Source organism: Balaenoptera physalus (assembly GCF_965194825.1).
Source record: "Balaenoptera physalus genome assembly, chromosome: 12".
NCBI lineage: Eukaryota > Metazoa > Chordata > Mammalia > Artiodactyla > Balaenopteridae > Balaenoptera > Balaenoptera physalus.
In genome coordinates, this window is record NC_138897.1 from 71676173 (window position 1) to 71698673 (window position 22501).

At 60.3% G+C, this 22501-nt stretch overlaps 3 protein-coding genes across 3 annotated transcripts in view; 1 reads left to right on the top strand and 2 right to left on the bottom strand.

Annotated features, from left to right (window-relative positions):
• GNAZ (G protein subunit alpha z) overlaps positions 1-5721 on the bottom strand; it is a 42441-nt gene extending 36720 nt beyond the window's left edge. Inside the window, exon 1 of the mRNA XM_082416351.1 lies at positions 5508-5721. The gene's annotated coding sequence lies outside the window, so the exon portion shown is untranslated. The remainder of the gene's footprint in view (positions 1-5507) is intronic.
• Positions 1-14322, top strand: part of RSPH14 (radial spoke head 14 homolog) — a 61973-nt gene extending 47651 nt beyond the window's left edge. The window contains exons 5-7 of the mRNA XM_082416354.1: positions 11586-11811; positions 12462-12598; positions 14025-14322. Of these exons, the coding sequence (XP_082272480.1) occupies positions 11586-11811; positions 12462-12598; positions 14025-14263 (602 nt within the window). The 3' untranslated portion in view covers positions 14264-14322. The remainder of the gene's footprint in view (positions 1-11585; positions 11812-12461; positions 12599-14024) is intronic.
• Positions 14323-18014: 3692 nt separating this feature from the next.
• The window catches only part of LOC309639609 (sodium/glucose cotransporter 1-like), a gene marked incomplete at its 5' end in the record, with an annotated part of 63316 nt that continues 58829 nt past the window's right edge, over positions 18015-22501 (bottom strand). The window contains 2 exons of the mRNA XM_082417024.1: positions 18015-19120; positions 21467-21566. Coding sequence (XP_082273150.1) covers positions 18825-19120; positions 21467-21566 — 396 coding nt within the window. The 3' untranslated portion in view covers positions 18015-18824. The remainder of the gene's footprint in view (positions 19121-21466; positions 21567-22501) is intronic.

Below are 22501 nucleotides of genomic sequence, written 5' to 3' on the forward strand. Positions count from 1 at the left end.
TGAGAAGCTGGGCAGCCTGCCTGCCTCTGGCTCGTGAGTGAACCAGTCGGGCCTGATGGGCGCCCGGCCAGTGGTTGTCCACCTGCGGATGGTTTGTGTTTGTCAACCGGCAGGCACACCTCGCGGGAGCAGAGGACTGGGCTGGAGCCACAGTTCTCCAACGTGAAGGCTGCAGCCGCCAGGAGGCCTGCTCACCTGCCACGTTCGTGGACCCCTTTGACAGCCGTTTCCTGGCTCCCTGCTGAGGGCTAGGCCGGGCTCTGGGGGCCAGGTTCTCAGTGATGAACAGCAGACGAAGGTCTTGACCTCACAGAGCTTATGTTCAGGTCCAGGAGAGAGACGGAGAACAAGCACAGACAAAGAAAACAGGCAGCGGTTACACTGGGGTACGTGCAGGAAGGGGCACAGGATCTGTGCGGGTGTGGACACAGGCGCTGTTCCGGACAGAGGCCCCCAACGGGAAAACAGAATTAGGAGGCCTGAGAGCCTCCTCCTGGACACCCCAAGTTGTGTGTGGACCCAGCCTGAGAGCCACTGGTGAGAAGAAAGATCAGCTGTGATGATGCAGTCCTCCCAGTGGAAAGGACCAGGCCACAGCCAGAACCTTAGCACTGGCCCCAGCGCCACACCAGCCTCCAGCACAGCAGCCCCACCAGTCAGCCCTCCTGGACCCCTGGGGACCCCAGGGTGGACGGAGGCAGGCTGCCTGCAGGAAGGGGGGGCCACCCAGGCTGCTGAGAAGCCCTCAGGGTCCCTGGACACCCACCCGGGGTCTGGGCCGGCCGGTGCCCACTCAGGAGCCACCCCACCTCCCCGGGTCCCAGTCTCCTCCACCGAGAGGAGAAAACCGAGGTAAAAATAGGCCCCTTCTTGGCGGAACAGGCTGTGAGAGGAGAAAGTGAGCGTCCCTGCCCTCCACAAACGCCTGCCCGGGGGCTCTGGGGGACACGACACATGCGGCCGCTCCCCTCCACCCAACGCCACGACCTGACCGTCACCACTCCCAGGGCAGGGGGCTCGGCAAGGCAGGGGCTCCTTCTGCAGCTGGGCTCTGACTGCTGCCGCACGGCCAGTAGAGGCGGGGGCCGGGGGAGCCTGGGGAGGGTGCGTGCTGGTCAGCAGCTGCTGGAGGGTGCGCTGGGCTCGACAGTCTGCCACCACTTCCCCCCACCCCACCCCCAGCACCGCACCACGGATTTTAACAGCCTCACTCCTTAGCACTTTCTGATGGATTCTCCGGGGACATCTCTAAAAGAGAGTTATACCTTAATTTAGAAGCAAATAACTCAAAACTCTGTGATGTAGCAGGTTCCTTCAGAAAAGAGACGAACTCAAGGAAGCCATTGTGTGTGAGGCCACCCGCCACATGCACCCGCTCCTGTCAACAGGCTGCCCAGCCCTCTACCAGCTGGCTGTGTCTCCTGCCCGAGGGACGGAGGCCGGGGGTCCACAGACAGAGGGGGAGAAGCGCCGCTCACAGAGGCCAGGGTGCAGCCGCCATGGCCCGAGGTGCCCGACACAGCCCACCTGCCCATGGGAGGCAGGTGAAGGGCAGAGTGGTCGCCGGCCCAGGGCACCGTCCTGGCAGCCACCACGACTGGCCTTCCCAGGCGTGCACATGTGCGCCATGCCCAGCCTGACACTCTGCTGTCACTGTCCTGAAATGCTTAATCATTTTTAACAAGGGACCCCCAAATTGTGTAGCCAGTCCTGCCCATGTTGCTTAGCCCCCATGCACCCCAGGCCCACTGCAGGGGACCCACCCTCCCAGGAACATCCTCCTGTGCAGCCCCTGGAATCTCAGCTCAGCTCTGAGCCGTGGGGTCCGAGGCCTGGCTCTGCCCCTTCTGGTCCCACCTGCCCTTGATCCCTGAGTGACCTTGCCGGCCCCTGCCCCCCAACTCTTGGTGGGGGGACTCCAGGTCTCCAGTTCCAGCCTGGCTCTCCCCTCTGACTGCCATGTATGCCCACGTCCACCTGGGTCTAACCCAACTCCCGATTCCCCACCTCTCACGATGCGTCTGAGTCTTCCTCCTCGCCAAGGCCAACTCTGTCCTTCCAGAGCGGTCCTTTCCTCTTCTCCATCAGCAGGTCCTTGTTAAGCTAAATCCTGCATCCGACCACTTCTCAGTACCGCTCCTGCTCCCACCCCACTGGGTCAGCAGCCCCTCACCCCGAATGCTGTAGCGGCCCCCATGCCATCTGCCAGACGGGTCCTTTAAAAGCGTAATCCTACCTGACCTGCTCCACAACCCCGCCCCCGCCCCCCATCCCGGGCTCCAGCCACCTGACCTTGGGGGGCAGGGTGGCCTCCAGCTGCAGAAGTGCATTGGCCTCAGGGCCTTTGCACCTGCCATCCTCCCTCCTGGTGCTCTTCGTCGGTCTCACAACTCACCCATGGCCTCTCCATGGTGCTGTGCCAATGGCCCCTCCACACAGGACCCCCACCCCCTTCTGCTTTAGGCTCTTCACAGCCTTTGTCCTGCCTGGCATTCAGCTACTCGGGTGTTTGTCAACCTTCTGGGTCTCAGGGAGCGCCACGGGAATGGGTGCTGTGTGCCCTGCCCCCTGCCGTGTCCCTGCGCCGGGCATGGCCCTAGCCCTTGCAGGTGCTGGTAAAGATCAGCCAAAGGAACGAACGGCTGAGCCGAGCGAACGGGTGAGGTTCCGTTCCCTTGGCTCCCCCGCGAGCCCAGGGATCCAGATGGTCCCTGTGAGTTAGTCCCTGTCAGTTCGCTCCTGGGAGGCACCTCCCCTGCCAGCGTGGATGTGGGGAGGACCGTGCGGGGATGGGCAGGGCACTCTTGGCTCTGTTTGTGGTGAGGATGAGGAGGCTCATAGAGGATGGGGCTGGGCGGGGGGTGGGGGGGGGCGCAGGGCCAGGCCTGACCCAGGTCTTCCGCTGCCTCCACTGGGGCTCCCCGCCTCCACCGCCCCCGAGTCTGCACAAGCTGTCAGGCCACCGCTCTGGGCTCCTACCTGGGCTGACCCTCAGCGTCTGCCCTGATGCCTCTGTCCACTTCCCTGTGCCCTCTGCCCTGCCAGCCCACAGGACTGCCCCTGGGGCTCAGTTACCCTGGGTTTCCTTCCTGAGGGTGCAGTGTGCTAATCTGCCTCCTCCAGGGTTCCTGCAAGCCCAGCCACGGTCGGCAGCAGGGATAATACCCTACAGCCGCACAGAATTTTGGGTCTTCAGAGGGCCAGCACGGGGCAGTCAGGGCTGCCTTGTCCTCACGACCAGTGGGGAAAGTGCGGCACTTGGTCATTGCATGTGCACACAAGACAGCCACGCGGCTGGGTTGAGGCCAGCCTTCCCTGCCGTTCGCCCCTGCATCCCACCGGCCTCCCTGCAGGGGCCCTGGGCAGCCCTGTCAAGTCCTCTTGCTTACCCAGAAGTTCCTGGAATTGCCCTAGAAGCTCCTAAGAGCCAGTCAGGGTGCTTCTCCTCCTGGGACTCCAGGAGACAGAAGAGCTGAGGAGTTGGGGACAGAACGGGGAATTCATTCCCCGTGTCCCAAATCTGGAGTCTCATAGCAGGCCCCCAGAAAGGGGCCGGGCGACAGCATGGAGCAAGGCAGCTCCATCGTGCTGAGCACGCACCCTCACGAGGGCAGGCAGGGGCCCTGCTCTCCTTGCAGCAAGCTGGGCCTCGGCCAGAAGCCAGTGTGTGGCTGGGGGTGGGTCAGGGAGGGGGCACGCTACACAGATGAGTGATAAACAGCCCCTTCAGAGGGAAAAACCTCCCCGGCAGCGGGCAAGCCAGCAGATCTACAGCAGAAGGTAACACCAGCCTTCCGAGGGGGAGGGACTGTTTTATTCACCTGCCATCTCAGAAAATCAGGGTCTGGTATGACACACAAGAGCTTTAAGCCAAATGCCAGCATCTTGTCCATCGACCCTGAAGCACGGGGAATGCTGAAGGCGCACCACTGCATCCGGGCATGGCCAGGCCCTCCCTCACCATCAGCCGCTGCATGGAGACTCCCACGTCTCCACGGTTACTGCTCACGAACGTCCACGCCCCAAAGGGACAGAGCCACCAGCTCAACATCATCCTCCATGCTGGCCAGGAAGGAGACCAGGGGTTGGTTACCCAGGACCCTGGCCCTGCCTGGAAGGGCGGTGCTAGGCTACGAGCAGCCCTCAGGGTCTTCCCGGCTCTTCTCCAGGCCCACTCGGTTCTGGGTCACGGAGCTGCTCTTTGCACAGGTGAGGAGACTGCGGCCACCACTGAAGCAGGCTCCAGGGTCATCCGTTTACCCCAGCGGCCCCAGCCCTGGGCAGCCTCCGCCCTTTCCCGCCTGACCTCCTGTGCTCCTGCCAGACTGGACTGCCTGAGCGCCCTCTCTGTGCTTCCGTCCACGCTCTCCCCTCTGCCCGCAATGCCCACCCCAACCGTGACCGTGTCCTTCAAGCTCCAGTTCAAATGTCACTTTGCCCACAGGCCCGTCCGACCCCGGCCCCACTCGGGGCCCCAACACCCACCTTCAGGGCTGGGTTCTCTGAGCAGAGACGCTTCTCCCCCGTGGGGGCGGTGAGTCAGTCCCAGGAGGGCAGGGCCAGTTCACTCCCACCCCAGCACCAGGCCCCGGGGGAGCAACTGCTCAGTAAACATTTGCTTAATTGAATTTGGCCAAGGAGCCTCCTCCAGACTGAGCAGAAGGCAGAGGGACTCGATCCCCAGGGCAGGGAGATCACTTGGGCAGAAAGGAGCGGTCAGGGGACAGATGCCTCCCCAAACCAGCAGATTTCCCCCAAGGCGGGTCCCTCCATCCCCAGACACGGACTCCCCGGCCTGGGCGCCGCCTTCCCATCCTCTTCTCTGGTCACAGAGAACCCCAATTCTCGGCCTCGGCAGAATCCTGCCACCAACGCCCAGAGAGGCTCAGCGCCGCCCTGAAGCCAGAGCCCCTCGGGTCCCCGGCAGGACGCTGAGCCCCGGCCCGAGGCCCTCCCCCCCACCCCAAGCCCCCACCGCCTTTTAAGGGAAAAAATATCGAGCCGGGAACCTATCACAATCGCAGCGGGTCGATACTCGCCTCTCGCTCTAAATGCCTCCGAGGAACCTGCTCGCTGCAAGAGCGGTGACCGAAAACAGCGAGCCGTGCGTCCCCGGGCCCAGGCCTCCGGGGCCCTCGCCTCCGTTTCAGCCAGGGCCACGCGCCGGCGCTCCCGCTGCCCCCCGGGAGACCCCGCCGGGCGCCTCTCCCGCAGGTCGCCGGCCCGGCCCCGCACCAGTGGCAGCCCTGGGCCCCTGCCCGCCCTCCTGGGCCCAGGCGCCCCTCCCAGCACCTGCCTGCCCGCGGCGCCCCTGCCCATCGCGCGGGCACCCCCGCCGCGCCGCCCCCACCTGGCCCGCATCCCGGCCGTCGCGCCCGGCGCCCCCCGCTCGGGCGGGGCCCCGGCACAAAGGCCCGGGCGGAGTTCGGTGCGAGCGGGTTGGCCCCCGGCCGCGCCCCCGGTCCCCAGGTCCGCCGCGTGCCCCGGCCTCGGGGCCGCTCACTCACCTCCGGGCCGCGGCGCGGTGCGTGGCCGAGCTGCTCCGGCGGCGCGGGGCGGGGCGGCGAGCGCGGGCCGCGGCGCCCTCGTTCCGCACGACGCGGGCGGAGGCGCCCGCGCGGGGACGTGACCGGGCCGCGGGCGGCGCACACGCTCCGCCGGCCTGGCTCCCTCCGCCCGCTCTCCCGCGCCGCCCGCGCCGCCGCCCGCGGGTCCGCCCGCCCCGCGCCGCGCCGCCGGCAGGGGGCGGAGCCGCGAGCGCAGCGCGTTGCCGGGCCAACCGCGGGCGGGGAGCCGCGCGCCCGCCGGAGTCCACGCTCAGGGCGCCACAGCCCCACCACGAGCGCCGGCCCGCCGCCCATTGGGCGCGAGCAGCTGACGGACGCGCCCGCAGACCAATGACGACGGGCAGGGGCGGGGCCGCGGCTCCGCGCGTGCCGGGGTCTGGCAGCCGCTGCCACCGCCGCGGGCACCGGGGTCCCTGCGATCCCGCTGCGCCGAGGCCGGGCGCCCACCCCGCGGGAGGCCGAGCTGGAGAGCAGTGGATGGGCCCGGCCCCGCCCGCCTTCCCGGCCCAAATTCGAACGCTGTCTGCCCTTTCTGAGCTCCGCGACCTTGGACAACTGACTGACCTCTAATGAGCCTGTTTGCAAAGTGGGGCTAGTGGCACCTGCTTCCCTGAGTTGTCGCGACAGTAGGCTAGGACGTGTGAAAGGGCTGTTCAAATCCTAAAGGTTTACGCCGGTGACGTTTTGCAGCGATGGGAGGGGACATTAGTCATCTTTGCTGCTCGCGCCTGCAGCAGGTAAGGGCTCTTCAGGGTCCCTGGCAATCCTGGCCACGGAAGGTTGCCTTAGAAGGGAAGACAGGAGGGGGGCCCAGGAGCGGTCCCCCAGACCAGAGAGGCGGGAGGGAGCCAGCTCAGTTGAGGCTAGGGTCCCATGGGCGCCTTTGGGAAGCTCACAGAAGGCATTGGTGCTCAGCAAAATGCACCAAAGGGCACCTGCCAACTTCTGCTTTCAATTTCAGGGGGAGCCAATCTGTGGGCCTCAGAGCCAGGAGCCCCTCACTCCTGTGCGTTAAAGACTCAGGCCAGAACCAAGACATTAGTGCCACTCTCTGTCCTTTCCATCACTGTAACCTGAAGCTCTGTGCACCCCAGAGCATCCAGGTAAATGCAGATGTTCCCCGCTAACACTTCCCTATCACCCTACACCTCCATGGTCCTATTACTAGGATCACCCCACTGGTGGGCAGAAGCACTGGAACGGACCGTTGGCAGAGGGAGATAGGGCCAGGCCTGTGGTCAGAAGGCAGGGACCAGCTCTGCTAGCTGGACACTGTGGCATCTCAATGTCATCCCCTAACCTCTCTGAGAGTGTTTCCTCTGCTGTGAAATGGAGACCATTGCACTACATCCCCCAGCGACGTTGCACACCTGTGAAGGTGCTGCCTAAACAGTCAGAGACGGGACAGATGTTGGTGATGGGCATCTTGAGGCGGACCTAGACTAGACCTGGCACATGCTGGCTCGGGGTGGCCCCTGAGGACCAGTGGAAAGTGGCCGACTATAGTGGGCTCCTTTGTGTGCGTGTCCTCCACACCGCCAGGTTGGGTCAGGCTGGGCCTCTGCCCAGAGGTCCACTCAGAGGCCAATGGCCATGGTAGCAGGAAGGAAACAGGCACAGGACCTGCCCTGGGGGTGAGTTATTTCACCTGGATGAGAGTATACCCTTGGGTGAGTTATTGAGCCTCAGTTCCCTCTTCTATCAAAAGGAGACAAATATAACAATAGATGGTCCCTAGAGGGTGATTCTGACAGGAGATGCATGTTGACACATGTTCAGAGATGGTGAGGGCAATTGGGGGACCAGGGGTCAGAAGTGAGCTGTTTGCAGGGGCAAACCTAGCTGCAAGCATGGGAAGACCCCGCACAGCAGTCCAGGTGTGAGATGAGGGGCTAGCCCACGGAGGGGCCCGACGGGGCTGGCTGCTGCCCCCTCCCCTGACCCTGGAAGTGAGAGCTCCCCCAGGGTCAAGCAGGGATTGTAAGCCTTCAGCCAGCAAGCATTTACTGACGACCTCCTCTGCGCTCGGCACAGTCCTAGCATTTAGACAGACCCAAGCCTGCCTGCTAGACCCCCGGAACGATAGTACCCCCGTGATGGTTGTGCGAAGCCTGGAGGGGGAGACCCATCAGGGCTCTGTGGCAGGGGGAGCAGGATGGAGGTGCCCATGACCTGGAGCGGGAGGAAGCACGTTCCACGGTGGGGAAGACGCTGGGCATGAAGGAGTGTGAGGCCTGGACGAACCCAGAGGACCAGTGTGGCCAGAGCCGTGAGGATGCCACAAGGCCAGGCTGGGGCGGGGCAGGGAACAGTCGCAGCGGGCTGGTGGCCCTTGTATAGGATTGGGGCGTTGGCCTAAGAACCACTGGAGAGTTTGAAGATTAGCTTTTTAAATTCGAGAAGGAGGATGGCAAGTTTTTGTTTCATGTTTATTTACAGTAGGCCTGGTCCCACAGGGTGCGTCGTTCTAAATGCAGAATCAAGTAAAAATGTCAGCTCGTCAGCCCAGAGAAAATAAGAAAGCAGAGAAGTCAGTCCATGAGGCCGAGTTCAGACTAGGCGGGGGGATGGCCAGGCAACCTGGTGTCAGTGGACGGCCTTGTGGTGTCTGCAGCCTGAGAGGAGCTGCCCCTGGTGGAGGGGAAAGGGGGGATGGTGGGGGCCAAGGACCACGTTGTGGGGGATGCTGGAGGGAGGGGGGGGTGCTTGCTAAGCACATGGAGGAGCAGCCGGAGAGTTGGAAGCGGGGAGCTGAGGTCCCAGGGCCACGGGGGGAGTATCTCGGGAGGAAAACATGGTCAGCATGTCACGTGCTATTGAGGGGCCGAGTAAGCTGAGGACAGCGAGGGGTCCCCACGAGCAAAGGCAGGCACGGCGGGGGTGGTCAGTGGGGGACACACGAGGCTAAAGCTGGGCAGGCGAGTTGAGATAAGGCATGGTGGCGCCCGGGCGCCAGGCGTGGATGCGTGCTCCCGGGGCTGAGTCCTCACTTGCCGGGAGAACAGGACCAGGAGACCACAGCTCGGCTCCGAGGAAGAAAGGGGGAGGGGGCTCTGGTGATTGAGCCCACCCAGCACCTCACCAACCAGCAGAGAGAGATGGCCGAGGAGGGGCCCTTCGAGGTGGCCCCCAGGAAGTGGCCAAACCTCAACCCCAGGGGTTCCACTCAAGGGGCATAGTGACCCTCAATCCCAGCTGAGCTTTGTGGCCCATCAACCAGCCCACCCTAGCCCAGTAGCCATGCCAGTCTGGGCCCTCCCCAAGCACACCCGAGCCTCACACCGTTGCCCCTCTGCCCCACAAGGCCTGGCTCCCCCAGGCCTCCCTTCCTGCACATCCAGAGCCCCTAGGACCTGGAGTTCCTCATCTACATGTGTCAACCCAGGCAGTAATGACCGGTCCCCGGAGACTCTCCCACTGGTCTCCCCACTGCCCGAGGGTGCCCCCTCCTGGCCGGCTCTTCTCCATGCCCCACCTGTGCTGCTCACCCCAACCCGGCCAGCCAGGTCTCAGGCTGTCGGGGGCCTGGTGGGTTTCTCTGATTTGTTTCTTTTTGGGGGCCTGTGCACCACCCCCCCAACTAGAACAAGGCTTTGCAGATCTGGGTTAATTATAAATAGCCAGGCCTGCGACTCTCCTTTTAGCTGAAAAGAAGCAAAGTGAACGAGCAGAGAGGCACACCCGGCACGCGTTTTATTTTTAATCTCCCTCTGTCTCAAAATGAACTGGGTCCCGGTGCTCAGCATTTCTAGGAGTAGAGGCCCAGGATGAATGCTGGGGAAAGAAAACCCCGGGCGGCTAAAGGCCTGGCCTCTCCCTATCTGCTGTATGACCTTGGGCACTACAGTTGCCCCTCTGGGCTTTGGTTTCCTCACCAATCGGGGGAGCAGTGGAGGTGATCACCTCCAACTTCCGGCCTTGACTCCCTCCCTCTGCCCTCCTCCCAGCCTGTGCCCATCCTGTTGCTCCCACAGCAGCACCTTTCCCTGGGCTTTCCCGGGAAGCCCAGACCCGGGTGCAAGTGAGGCCACCATCGAGCCCTGATTGACAATGCACAAATCCCTCACCCCCTGCCTTTGCTCAGGTGGCCCCCTGTCAGGAACATTATCCCTCCGTCGGTCAGCACAGTCCTTCTTGGAAGGTCAAATTGTCACCTCTGCCCTGTGAGCTGGGCAATGGCCGTCCAGGTCATGGCCGAGTGAGACTGTGGCTGGGGCAGGCAGGTAGCCTGGGGGCAGGTGCCTGAGCTGGAACTGGAGCCGGAGCAGGAGGCCCAGATGTGCTGTCTGGTGGTGGCCCGGCCGGAGGGCAGGGCTGAAGGGGAGGGAGGCCTCAGGCCCCCAGGAGAGGTGGCTTCGGGACCACTGACAGGTGTTCTTGCAGGGCAGGGACTGTGCAGCTTTTATGTCTGTATCCTGCTCCTCAGCCCTCACCCCCACCCACAGGCTTGCCTGCAGCTGGAACTCAATGTTGGTGGTATTTGGGAGACTCTCGCTGTGCCAGGCCTGGGTGTCTGGGCACATGGTGACAGTCCCTTACACAGAGCACTTTCCCACCCCCTACTCCACTGATACTGCACAACCCCCTGCCAGGTGGGCTTGTATTAATAAGGAAACCAGGTTCAGAGAGGGTAAGTAACTTGTCTAAGGTCACATAGCTGGATGCATTTAGGAGTCCAACCTAGCCTTTTTTTTTTTTTTTTTAAATCTGTGTATATTAAATCTTAAAAAGCCCAGTACTCCTGAAGCAGCAGGAAACTGCTTTTCCTGTGTTGTGAGCATCCTGAGAACAAATGGACAGAGCTAGCGGCTCCACCGGACACCCCAGTGAGAAGCTGGCTGGGGGCACTGGAGCCTCTGGACATGCTGCCCTGCCTCTCCACCCCCTAACCCCAGGCACCTGCCATTTGATGTCCTCGGGGAGTGAGGGTGGGAGGCTGGGTGGTGTCTTCAAAGAGGAAATCCCTGATGCTAATTGGCACTCAGAGACCTTTAGGCTAATGAACCTGTTTACTTGTCTCTCTAGAGTAAATTAGAGTTGAGCTGGGGAGGCAGAAGACAGAGGTGTCCGCTGGTGGCACCTCCATGGGGGCTCTGGATGGCTTCACGGTGGGCAGCCTGGGCTGCTGGGGAGGCCGGGGAGAGGGTGGGCTGTCGGGCAGTAGTGACACCTAGAGCGGCAGGGAAGGGCCGCCCTCCCCGGTGCCCACTCTCTTCCTGTGGCGGCCGCTCTGCCAGCAGTTCTGGGCACTTGTGAGCACCCTTGGGCTGCCGCCTGGGCCATCTCTGGGGTCTCCTCTGGGCAGCCAGCTGTGTACTGACCCCCCAGGTGGGAGTAGAGGCTGGAAGGAGTGAGGCAGAACCGTTCACAGTGGAAGGGGGGTGGCTCGCTGCATTTTCTCCCAGCTGTGCCATGTGGAGCCCCCTCCCTGAGGGCCACCAGGCGCCTTTAGACCCCTTGGCCAGACTCTGTGGATTGCCCACCAACTGTGGTTGGGGGCACAGCTCTTTTTACCTAAGATGCCGGCCTGTTCACTCTAAATCTTCTACCTCAGACCCCACTGCAAGCTTTCTTCCTGTCCCCACGGCTGGCCAGGCTGATCTGTGGCTCCAGCATCACAGAGATGTTGCAGATGGGAAGGAGGGAATTGACGGGTCCCCCTGCCCTGTCCCCCATCCTTCTCTCTGCTGCACCATGGTTGGCGGGGGAGGGAGGCTCCCCGTGTGCCTGGGCCCTGCAGAGGTGGCTGCTGCTTCTCAGGCCACTGTTTCAGGCTGGTGCCCCCAGTCACAGGCGACCAAAGGCTGGACCTTTGGGGTCCTCGTGGTTCTCACCCCAGCTAGTCACCCACGGCCACGTGCTGGCTGCTCGGGCCCCCTGCCTGGCAGCGGGAGGGGGGGATTTGCAATTTATCTTGTCAAATACCACCCCCCCCCCGCCAACCCTCTGGCTCCCAGCACAGGTGACAGGTGGGAGGTGGCCCATGGCCCACCCTCAGCGCCTGTTCCTGTCCTGCAGGCGCCAAGGGCATTGTCAACAGCAGCTTGATCCCCTCGCTGGTGTGGAAGCTGCAGAGGGAGGAGGAAGGGATCCAGGAGCTCCTCCTGGACACGCTGGCCGCCTGCCTGATGGAGGACGCCACCGAGGCACTGGCCAGCCGGGCGGTGCCCTTCCTGAAGGAGAAGCTCCTGAGCGCCAACAGCAACATCCGCAGCAAAGCCACCCAAGCACTAATCGCAGTCAGGTGAGGCCTGGTCGGGGACAAGGGACGGAGCGGGGAGGGCAGGAGTGGCGCCCCAGGCCCCTGCTTCCCCTCACCTGCTTGTGCCCTGGCGGAAGAGGAGCCCTCCACTGGGGCATCTGCCTGCCCAGGCCTGGGTTTAGCCCTGACAGTCCTGTGTCCCAGGAAGCCCCCACTCCTGGCAAAAACGAGAGGGTTATCCCCCTCCCATGAGGAAGGCAAGCACAGGAGGTGCCATCTGCACACTTAGACCTCCTCCGAGGAAGGTGGTGGCTCCCTTCACAGGTCAGGACGTGGAGCCGCGGGCGTCTAGTCACTAGTGACCCAGTGTCACTGTGATCACAGTCTAAATCCCGGCCTGGAGCCTGAGGATCACAGAGCCTCAGAGCTGCTTTAGCTGTGGCCACCTCCCTTCATTTCACCACCCCTGGCTCCTGGGTCTGGCCTCCTATGGCCCCAGGCCGTGCTCCCAGGTCGTCTGAGTGTCGGGGTGGGACCCACACCTCACACCAGTGCTCCTCTGCACCCTGGCGTGGCCACCAGGGATGGTCTCAACCCAAGTCCTTTCCCCTGGTGTCCGCCTGGGGTGGTCCTGGGCCCTGTCCCCCTCTTCCTCCAAGTGCAGCCACCCAGCTGCCCCCTCTCTGGCCCAGCATCCCCCTGGAGGGCAAGAACCAGATGTGGCAGCACGACGTCATCCCCATCCTGGTGCACCTGCTGAAGGACAAGGAAGAGGAGGTGCAGGCCAGTGCAGCTGGGGCCCTCATGTACGTCACAGTGACCACCGAAGGTGAGGCTGCCCGCTGGCTGGGCGTCGGCGCTTACACGGTTGGGGGTCACCGCAGCCCCCTAGCAAGCTGAGTACTGCCCCTCCCTGGTCCCAGGCTCCGCCTTCTCCTTCCAGGCCACAGAGGGCCCACCGCCTGGGGCCCCTCCCTGTTATTCCCTCTGTTCCATGGTTTTGGAATTCCTGCGTCTGACCCCGGCCCCTTGTGAGCTGAAATTCTGGGGTTGATTCGTTTGCCACTCATGAGTCCGTTATGCTGAGGTCTAAGCAAACACTGGAGCCCTTGCTTCTGCCGTGTTTCTTGATCATTGTTACTTTTCTCAGTGTGGAGGGGGCGAATAGGAGCGTAAGGCTACAACCCCCATGTGGACTCCCAGCAGCCAGGCTTCCATGCTCAGTCACCCGACCTGGGCGGTAGGAAGGGCCTGGGCTGGTTTCCCCACCTGGAGGCTAGGGTCCCCGCAGGACCTCTGAAAGCTGTCTGACCTTCCCATGCCTGTGCCAGCCCCATGCCCTGAGCTTCCCTGCTGATCCACGGAGAACTACCTGGGCCTCTGATTCTCAGTCAGCAGTCTGCAGATCCCCCCCAGCGCTGGGACTGCTTGCCACTCCCCAGTTCATCCTGATGGTGAAATCTGAGACGCACCAGGGGGAGAGGTTGGGGCCTTCCCAGAGTCCACAGCCCCCTTCTGATTGATCACGCGGTCAGGGTGCCGACCCCCAGTGTGGGGCTCCCCGTGAGCGTGGATCTCGCGGGCGTCCTCAGTGCAGTCAGTGTCTTACCTGGGCTTCCTGTAGGAGTGCTTGGAGGGCTGGGGGGCTCTCAGGGGGCCCGGACAACATGGGAATTTGGGGGAGGTGAGGTCACTTCGCTGAGCTAGCACTCCAGTCGAGGAGCCCTGAGCCCCTGCCACAGGCCAGGCTCTGTGCTGGGCGATGGGGACCCAGACGTCTCGGCCTCTGCTGTCTGAGGTTGGCAGGGGCGGCAGAGTGAAGAGTGACCTGGGGGAGACGGTGGCCACAGTACCGGGGCAGAGCGTCCTCTGAGAGGGGAGCTCGCAGGGCAAAAGGGGCTGGACGGTCCGGCAGCAAAGAGAGTGCTCGGTGCAGGAGAGCAGGGGGCAGGGGGCGGAGGCGGGGGTGGCAGCGTGGCGTTTCAGCGGGTGAGGGGGTGGGCAGCAAGTAAGGATTAAGGAGGGGCGTCTCCCCTTCTCATTCGATTGGATTTTAATTTTCAAAAGACCCCTCATGCTGCCTAGAGAGGACTGGGTTGCGGGACAGATACCTGGTGGTTGGGGAGAAGCCAGCTGGGGAGCTTGTGGGGCCCAGGCTGGGGGCAGGGAGGGTGTGGAGCCTGCGTTGGGAGGGCTGGGGGGCGAGGGAGGTGGGCAGGGACCCCCCAGGAATGCCTGGCGTTGGTGCCCTGCAGGGAAGTACGCGGCCCTGGACGCGGAGGCCATCCTTCCGCTGCTGGAGCTACTGCACTCATCCTTGAGCAAGGCGCGCCTCAATGCCATTAAGGTCCTCACCATGCTGGCCGAGGCCCCCGAGGGCCGCAAGCTCCTGCAGTCCCACGTGCCCACCTTGCGGGCCCTCGAGGAGGACACCAGCGTGGCTGTGCAGCGGGCAGCCCAGATCGCCGTCAAAGTCATTGAGTGGAAACCCTGAGCCTCTTACCGGCCCCACCTGCTGACTCCACGCCTGAATAAACACGCTGAATCTCTTTATCTTGGTCTGAATGGCACCTGATGTTTCTGGGGCAGGTCATGTCTCTCCTCTCTCCTGCCAAAGGGGAAATGCCCGGCCCAGAAGGACCGGGTCACAGGCTGAACCCAGGGTCCAGGGCCGGGTGCGAGGCATCCCTGCTGTCTGCTGTGGTCGAGTCCCCTGGGAAAGCACAGAGCAGGGCCAAGCATCTAGGGACAAGGTGGGGGCAGGGAGCTGGGTGGGGGAAGGAACAGCTGGTCCAGGCAGCACCGCCTGAGCCGGATGCTCTAGTGAATAGACCCTTGGGGTGTGGCTGGGTGTGGCCCTGCTCACCAGGTCTGCCCCCTCCCCACGTGGGGTGACAGGAAGGAAGGTCACAGGTGCAACCCCAAGTGGGCTCTTGCTGGAGGAGGGTGAGTTGTAAGAGGCCCCCACCCCCGCCCCAGGGATGAGAGCTCAGAGCTCAGGGTAGCTCCTTAAGGTCTTCCCCCCAAACAGCTGTGTTCTCCAAAGCCAAGTCACCTGCATAAGCTCGGGCTGGCCTGAGGCCGACCTCCCCCCCAGCCCTCCCCCTGTTGTCTGCCGGGTCCCCCTCTAGGGAGCTCCCACCTGTGCCTCCACCTGCCTTGCTTCTCCTGCAGTGAATCTGGCTAAGGAGGCTGGAGAGCCCTCGGGGGGCGCGGGGGTTTGGAGGGGTGGAGAAGCCAGGCTGCGGGGGGAGGAGGCATGGGGACTCCTTGATCTCCCCGACCCATCCTGTCTGGTGGTCTGGTAGGGTTCTGACCTCTGTTGGAGAAGCTGCAGGAGCGGCTCAGCTTCAGGGCTGGACTCGTTTGGGCTGAGCCAAAGCCTTAATCTCCCCCATGAGGTTTCCGAGGCTCCCTGCCTCACACCAGGTTTCCCTTGTTCCCTTGTTACATCACCAACCAGCAGCCACACTTCCTGAGGGACAGAACCTCCCAGAATAGACGCTACCCGCAGAGCTAGAATCCCCAGGTGAGTGCCTTCTTGTAGTCCTTCCAGGGCCTGGAGCCTTCACTTTCCTAGCAGAAACACAGAGACGTTTGCGTCCTGGGATTCCAGGATTAGCCCAAGCAGCCCCTCTTGTTCTGGGAGGGACCGGCTGCTGGGCCCAGCTGGGGTTTCAGGTTAAATCTCATTCTCAAAAAAGGCCCTGTTAAGAGGAAACCTTTCCTCCTTCAGGAAAACAGGGGCTTGAGGGGCTCCACTTCCTCATCCTGCCTCAACCATAGCACGCTGGCTCCACCCTTACCACCTCCCTGAAGGGCTCTGGACTTCTTGCTGCCAAGATCCCGTGCTCTTTGTGCTTGGCCCGAGCAGTAACCCAGGTGCCAGTGCTCCCTTCCTGTGGCAGCTGTCTTGGTCCTCCTCCCAGGGCCCTGGTTGTGCCCTCTTAGTCTCCTCTGCAGAAAGAACCCTCTTTCTTAACCTGACATCTCTGTTTGCTCTCCTGCACAATCTCATCTGCCTGACTTGGGCTTCCTCTACCAGGTTCACTTCTTAGCTAGGCTGGCCCACTGTCTCCTCTCCCCTCAGTCTGAGTCTCTAGCGCCAGCCTCTGTGCTGTGTTCTGGACCTTCCATCCAACTTAATACTTACCCTTAAATGTCTCCAGGCAAAAATTAATACCAGTCTTTCACAAACTAATTTAAAAAAATAGGAGAGGAGGGGACACTTCCCAATTAATTCCATGAAGACAGTATTACCCTGATACCCAAACCAGACAAAGACCTCATAAAGAAAGAAAACTATAGACCTCTATGAATATAGACACAAGAACTCAACCAAATATTAGCAAACCAAATCCAGCCACATGAGAAAATCATTATACATCATGACCAACTGTAATTTATCCCAGGAATGCAAGGTTGGTTTAACACGTGAAAATGAATCAATGTAATGTGTAAATAAAGAACAGAAACCACATGATCATCTTAATAGATGCAAAAAAAGCACTTGACAAAATCCAACACCCATTCATAAAAAAATCCCAAACTAAAACAAAATCAAAAACTCTCAGCAAAATAGGAAAGAGCGGTATTTCCTCAACATGATAACATCGGCAAAAACTCACTGCTAACATCATACTCAACGATGAGGAGACTGGATGCTTTCCCTCTAAGATCAGGAACAAGACAAGGATGTCTGTGCTCACTACTTCTACTTGACATTGTACTGGAGGTTCTAGCCAGGGCAGTTTAGGCAAGATAATGAAATAAAAGGCATCCAGGTTGGAAAGAAAGAAGTACGCTATTTCTACTTGCACACTACATGATTTTATATATGAAAAATCCCAAGGAAGACACTTAAAAAATATTAGACTTAATAAACGAGTTCAGCAAAGTTGCAGGATTTTCTGTACATGAGCAATGAACAATCTGAAAATGCAATTAAGAAAAGGGATAGGGGACTAAGAGGTAGAAACTCTTATGTATAAAATAAATAAGCTACAAGGATATATTGTACAACAGGAAATATAACCAATATTTTAAAATAACTATAAATGGAGTATGACCTTTAAAAATTGTGAATCACTATGTTGTACACCTGTAACTTATATAATATTGTACATCAACTATATCTCAATTAGAAAAAAACACCTCATTTACAGTAGCATCAAAAAGAATAAAATACCCAGGAATCAATTTAACAAAAGAAGTGCAAAACTTGAGTGCTGAAAACAAAACACTGTTGAAAGAAATTAGAAGACCTAAATAAATGGAAGGACATCCCATGTTCATGAAACAGAGGACTTAACATTGTCAAGACGGCAATAAGTATCTTCATGCAACTCAAACTGCACATGTCCCAAACGGTGCTCCACTTTTCTCCTGCACCTGCTCTCTTCCAGTGTGGCCTGTCTTTGGAATTGGTACACCCTTTGCCCACATGCTCAAGCCAGAGAGTCACTCCTGGGCCCTCCCTCCAGAAGTCTAGTACTCAAGTCCTGTTACTTCTAATTGCTGGCTTCTCTTGATGCTGTTCCCTTGTCTTTTCTTTTTTGCTGCTAACTTGCCTGGATTCCTCTAATAGCCTCCTGGTGGGTGTTCCTGCCGCCCTTTCATCTTCCAACAGCAGCCAGCAAATCCGATCCCATCCCTTCCTGGCTGAAGCTCCCAGGGACTCAGGATCCCAAAGCATCTGAGGCTTGCAGGTCCAGCCCCTGCCCACCCTGCCCTCCCCACCTCCCACAGTTCTGCACTCTGGCCTCCTAACACCCTTGCCTCACCCTGTCTTCCCACATGTCCCTCTGTTATCCAGCTAGCTGACCTCCCGCTTCAGTCATGGGAGGCCTCCTCCCTGCGGGCGCTCCTGCCATGTGCACGTGCACAGAGGGCCCATTTACTCGGTCCCCTGGCTGAGCTCAGTCTCCTTCTCTGTGAAATGTGGTTGATTCTGGTCCTTCCACATGGGGTGGCTCCATGGCTTGAATGTGATGATAACCTGGGCAGGGAAATAGCGGGCCACACTAGGTGCTGGCCATCACCGCTCGTGTTTCATTGTCTACTTCCCTAGACCATGAGCTCTGTCCATGACTGCTTCCCAGCAGTGCTGGCACATAGTAGGCACTCAAAAATGTCAGCTGAAAGACTAAACGAGGGATGCGGGGCTGGTCCCGACTGCACCTTCAGAGTGTGACTTTTGCAATGCTGGGTGGGCCTCCCCCAAATCACTTCAAGGCATCTGAAACTTTTTCTAAAGACCCAAATCATTTATTTTGGTCTAAGAAGAAGGAAGAGGAAGGGGTGACTTAGGGAGCCTCTCCAGAGACACAGCCCAGGCGTGGTCTATACTTGACAACTAAAGGGGATACAGCCCCTGGGCCCAACTCCCAGTAGCAGGCAGACTGGGAGGAACTGGGAAGAGCTCAAGAAGGAGGGAAATTTCCTCTCCACCTGCCCTCTAGGGGTGCAGCCAGACAGAGCTGAGCCACAGGGAGGCCTGGTCCTCAGGTAGAGACCGCCTCAGCCCCACCACGGGTCCAGGCAGGAGCCAACGTTTCCATCCACGGCAGCCTTGGCGCCAGCTGGCCTGTGTGGTCATCGGCAGTAGGCACAGCCCCTTGTGGGTGGGACCCTTGGCGTGAGGAGGAGCATCTTTGCCAGCAGCCATACCTTTACAAAGGAGAGAACACAGCAAACGGAGGTGGGTATAGGAAGGAAATGGTGACAGTAAACACAAGCAAAACCCCCAAATATATCTAGAGATAAAAAGCCAAAATTAAATTTAAAGTGAAAGCCAGTGTTTGTGCAGTGGAGCCATCTGGAGAGAATGACTCATCGCACAGAGGACAGACGTGCTCATCTTCGGTCTCTGCCCTCACCAGTGGGTTTCGCCGCCCGTCAGCCCGCAGTGTTGACGCTGTGGGCGCGTTTTCATCAGTGTGATCCTTGGTCCACGTCCGTGGGCCTCCCCGTAGGAAACGTTTCGTCCCCTCGATGATGAGGGCGTTTGCAAGAGGCAGTGGTTCGCCCGCTCCCCAGATGTCCCTGCAGGCTGCCTAGGAGAAGTAGAAGTGGCAGAGCACTGTGAGCGATACCAAGAGGAACCCGCAGACGTCGGGCACTTTTCTCCAGTGGGACATCTCTGGCATGTCTCGGAGCTTTGTTCCTTCCAGCATGTCACGCTTCTCTGTCCCTTCAGACGTGGCACTGTGCTGTGTCCCTTCCGTGTCACCACACTCCATCTTCTGCACGACTGCCTCTTCCGGGGCGAGTCTGGGGCCTGGCAGTGGCTCCAGGCCACAGAACACGTCCCAGGCCTTCCAGAGGCAGCTCCCGGCCTCCTCAAATACGTCTGGAACAGAGGGAATAGGCACAGGTCAGGAGGCTAAGAGGCCACACACAGGAGGGGGGTCTTTCTAGGGCTCACATCTCAGCGGTGAGGCCAGCAGGAAGGCCAACAGACTGGCTCTAATGCGGAGAACAATCCTCAGCCGCTGCTGCAGGGCACCTCCCGCCGCCCTCAGAGACACGGCGGGGGGGGGGGGCTCGGGGCGCGGCCTGGGCCATGCTTGCCTTGCACTGGCAGAGCCTTCAGCCGGCCCAGAACCCCGGCCGTCACGGGGCAGGCCCTCCCCGCTGGGCTCTGGAGGGCCCACCCTTCCCGTCTCCAGCACACGCCCAGCACAGCTCTGTAGGTCTAGGGCAAGTGGCTGCTCCTCTGAGGATGGAAGAAGCCCCAATTGCTCTGCTCTCCTCAGCAACCTTGGGGCGTGTCTTCTCCAGGTAGGTACCAGTCTCACGGCCTGGCCCAAAGTAAGGCCCTCTGGGCCCTTGAAAGGGGAATCACTGGTGTTTTCTCCAGGAATGGGGGAAGTCTAGGAATTATGGGCAAGTTTCTATTCACATCTCTGGACCAAATCAGTGAAATGTCTCACCCTGGGGCTTAAATATCCCTCCGGTGTCTGGTAGTGCAGCCCACGCTGGCCGCTCCCAGGCCTGCTCAGGCGTGGGTCAGCACCACGGCCAGCTCCGCACACACGTGAGCGCAGCCGGTCTGGGAATGGATCCCTCTTTGATGATAAGACAAGCACACCTCGGTCTGAGAAGTGTGCGCTGTGACCTGTTCCATGTCTCATCCCCTTGGGCAGCCACCACACCAGCTGTGTGTCCTGAGGCTGGGGCAGCACCAGGGATGGCGGAACCCATCAGCCAGTGACGGAGAGGCCTGTGTTACAGGGGAGGTGCTGCCGCCAGAGGACCCCAAAGACGCAGATATCTGCTGCGGTGCTGAGAGGTCCTGAGCGGCATATGCTGGCCCTGTCTCTGGGTCTCTCAGATGTCCGGGCCAGCACACCATCACGCAGCTGCCAGGCCCAAAAAGGTTGCTGTACATCAACGGCGACTGAACATGTAAACACAGCCTGAGGACTGTATGACGGGAGGTGGGACAGACCAGTGGCCAAGAGCACACGCTTTGGAGTCAGACTGCCTGTGTTCAAATTCCAGCTCCACCACTGCCTGGTTATCTTTGGAGTCCGGGGCCGACTACTTAACTGTTTGGTGCCTCAGTCCCCCCATCTCTGAAATGGGGATGATAATTGTACCTGTCACACATAGGCATACTTTCCACAGTGCTTGGCACATCCCAAATGGGCAAAAAGTGTGAGCCACTGTCATCGTGGCATCCACCCACGATTGTGGACGAGGGAGAAGAGGAGCTGGGAGGTGCCCCCAGAACAAGCCCCCGGCACACGTGGCCCCCAACGGGCAGTTCTTCTGTCCCTGAGGGAGAGCAATCCTGGGAGCCCTGTACCCTCCAGGGGCGTGGGGCAGCCTGGCTCAGGAGAGGCCACTCCCCTGCCCTGCAGGTGTCAGGAGAGGGTCCCAGGCCCCTCTGGGCTCTGAACGTTCCTGGCAGGAGTGGAGAGGGGGCCCCAGAACACTGCCTCTCCCCAGGCAGGCCTTCCCTCCCTCCCTCCCCCAAACTCACAGTCCCCCCAGACTCTCTGCCCCAGACTCACGCTAATCTCGTTAGGCCTTTATCCCTGTTTGCGTCAGGGCCTCAAGAGGTGCAGGTCGCCCTCCCTGGGGCCCCCGCACTCCGCCTCTGACCCCATCTGCCGAGAGCTTTCCTCTGGGCCTTCTGGGGCCCCCAGGTCCGAGCCTCTCCAGGAACTCTCTCTTCTTGCCCCAGTGAAATCCGGCTGTCCTTGGCGGTGTCCCCAGGCGCCCTCTTGGGTGGGGCTGCTCCCTCCTCCTTGCAGAGGCTCCCGCCCACTTCCCAGAATCCCTCTGGGTTTGAATCCCTGTGTGAGGCTCTGTGACCCGCTGTCCCTCCCCTGTCCCCAGTGCCTCCTCCCCTCCTGCTGAGGCACAATGTGATCTGTGTGGCTCGGTGGATCCCTCCCACCCCGGCTGAAACGCTCCTAGATCACCAGACACTTGTGTTTCTCTGCCTCTCACGGACCCTTCCCTCCTCCCCCGGCACCTGCTGACGCCTCCCATCTGGATCTCTCTGGCCCGGACCGCCACACGGATGTCCAAGAGGCATCTCACCCTCGACAAACACCCACAAGGCATCTTTGGGAAAATGAAAGACGGGGCCTCTGCCTGGAAGCATTTCTGGGAGTGGAGACAGCGGGGGTGGGGGCAGGGAGCAGCACAGGCCTCTCCGCTGGCTTTGGGTCTCCCTTCTCACCTGGCCGTGCCTGCGGTGCGGGGCTCTTCCCTTGTGTGTCTTTGTCCAGATCGACCCTTTCCTCTTGGCTGTTCCATAAACTCCAACAGAGGCGGTGTAGCTGGGGGGAGAGCAGGCACATGTCACCACCCAGGACCCTGTCACGCAGGCCTTATGGTGCCACGGCTCGCAGCTGGGCACCAGGGTCTCGAGGGACTGAAAAGGGTCCTTAGACTCTAACAAGGGACAGAAGGAACGCGGGGTGGGGAAAGCAAGGCGCCTGGGAACCCTGGATTTCAGTGCTGGCTCTGGTCCCGTGTGGTTGTGCGGCTGCCCAAAGGTGACCTCAGTGTCTTGGGCTGGATGGTAGGGTAGGAGGCAACATGCTCAGGGCTTCTTCCAGGAACTGAGGGTCTAGGAAGCTGTGCCCTTCAGGGTGGGAGAAGCTGCTCATCACTCCGGTCTGCTGCTTCTGGTGGATGTGCCCGCAGGGTAGACCTGGGAACTGCTTTCCTTCCAGGAGCCCCTCCTGGCTGTCAGAGATGAGCACTCACGCAGCCCAGAGGAGGCCTGACCTGGTTCACCTGGGCTACCCAGATGACCTGGTCCCTAGCCAAGCTTAGTCGCTCAAGCTCAGCAAGGCATTTACAGATGCAGCAGGGGAGCATCCCTTCCCTTCTAGTCTGTTATTTTGTTCTCTTCCTGAAAACACATATGGAGACTTTGGGAAGTAAAATCCAGCCAATTGCTGTTGCTTTTTTTTTTGCTTTTTTTCAGGGTTGGGGTCAGTAGAAGCACAAGTAAGCGAACATTTCCACCAAGTCTCTCCCGGAGCAGGTTTTAATCTATTATACCAGCTTCGGTATATTTGAATCTCAGCACCACCACCCCTCCCACTCCCCCAAACATAGCAGGGATGTGACTGAGCAGCCCCTCCAAGCCCCGCCTCTCGGACTAAGACATCAGTAATGAACCTGCTGCCGTGTCAGTGACAGAGACTGGGTTTAGCCTTGAGTTGCTTCCTGGTGATGCTGTACGTCTGCATTTGCCTTCCCC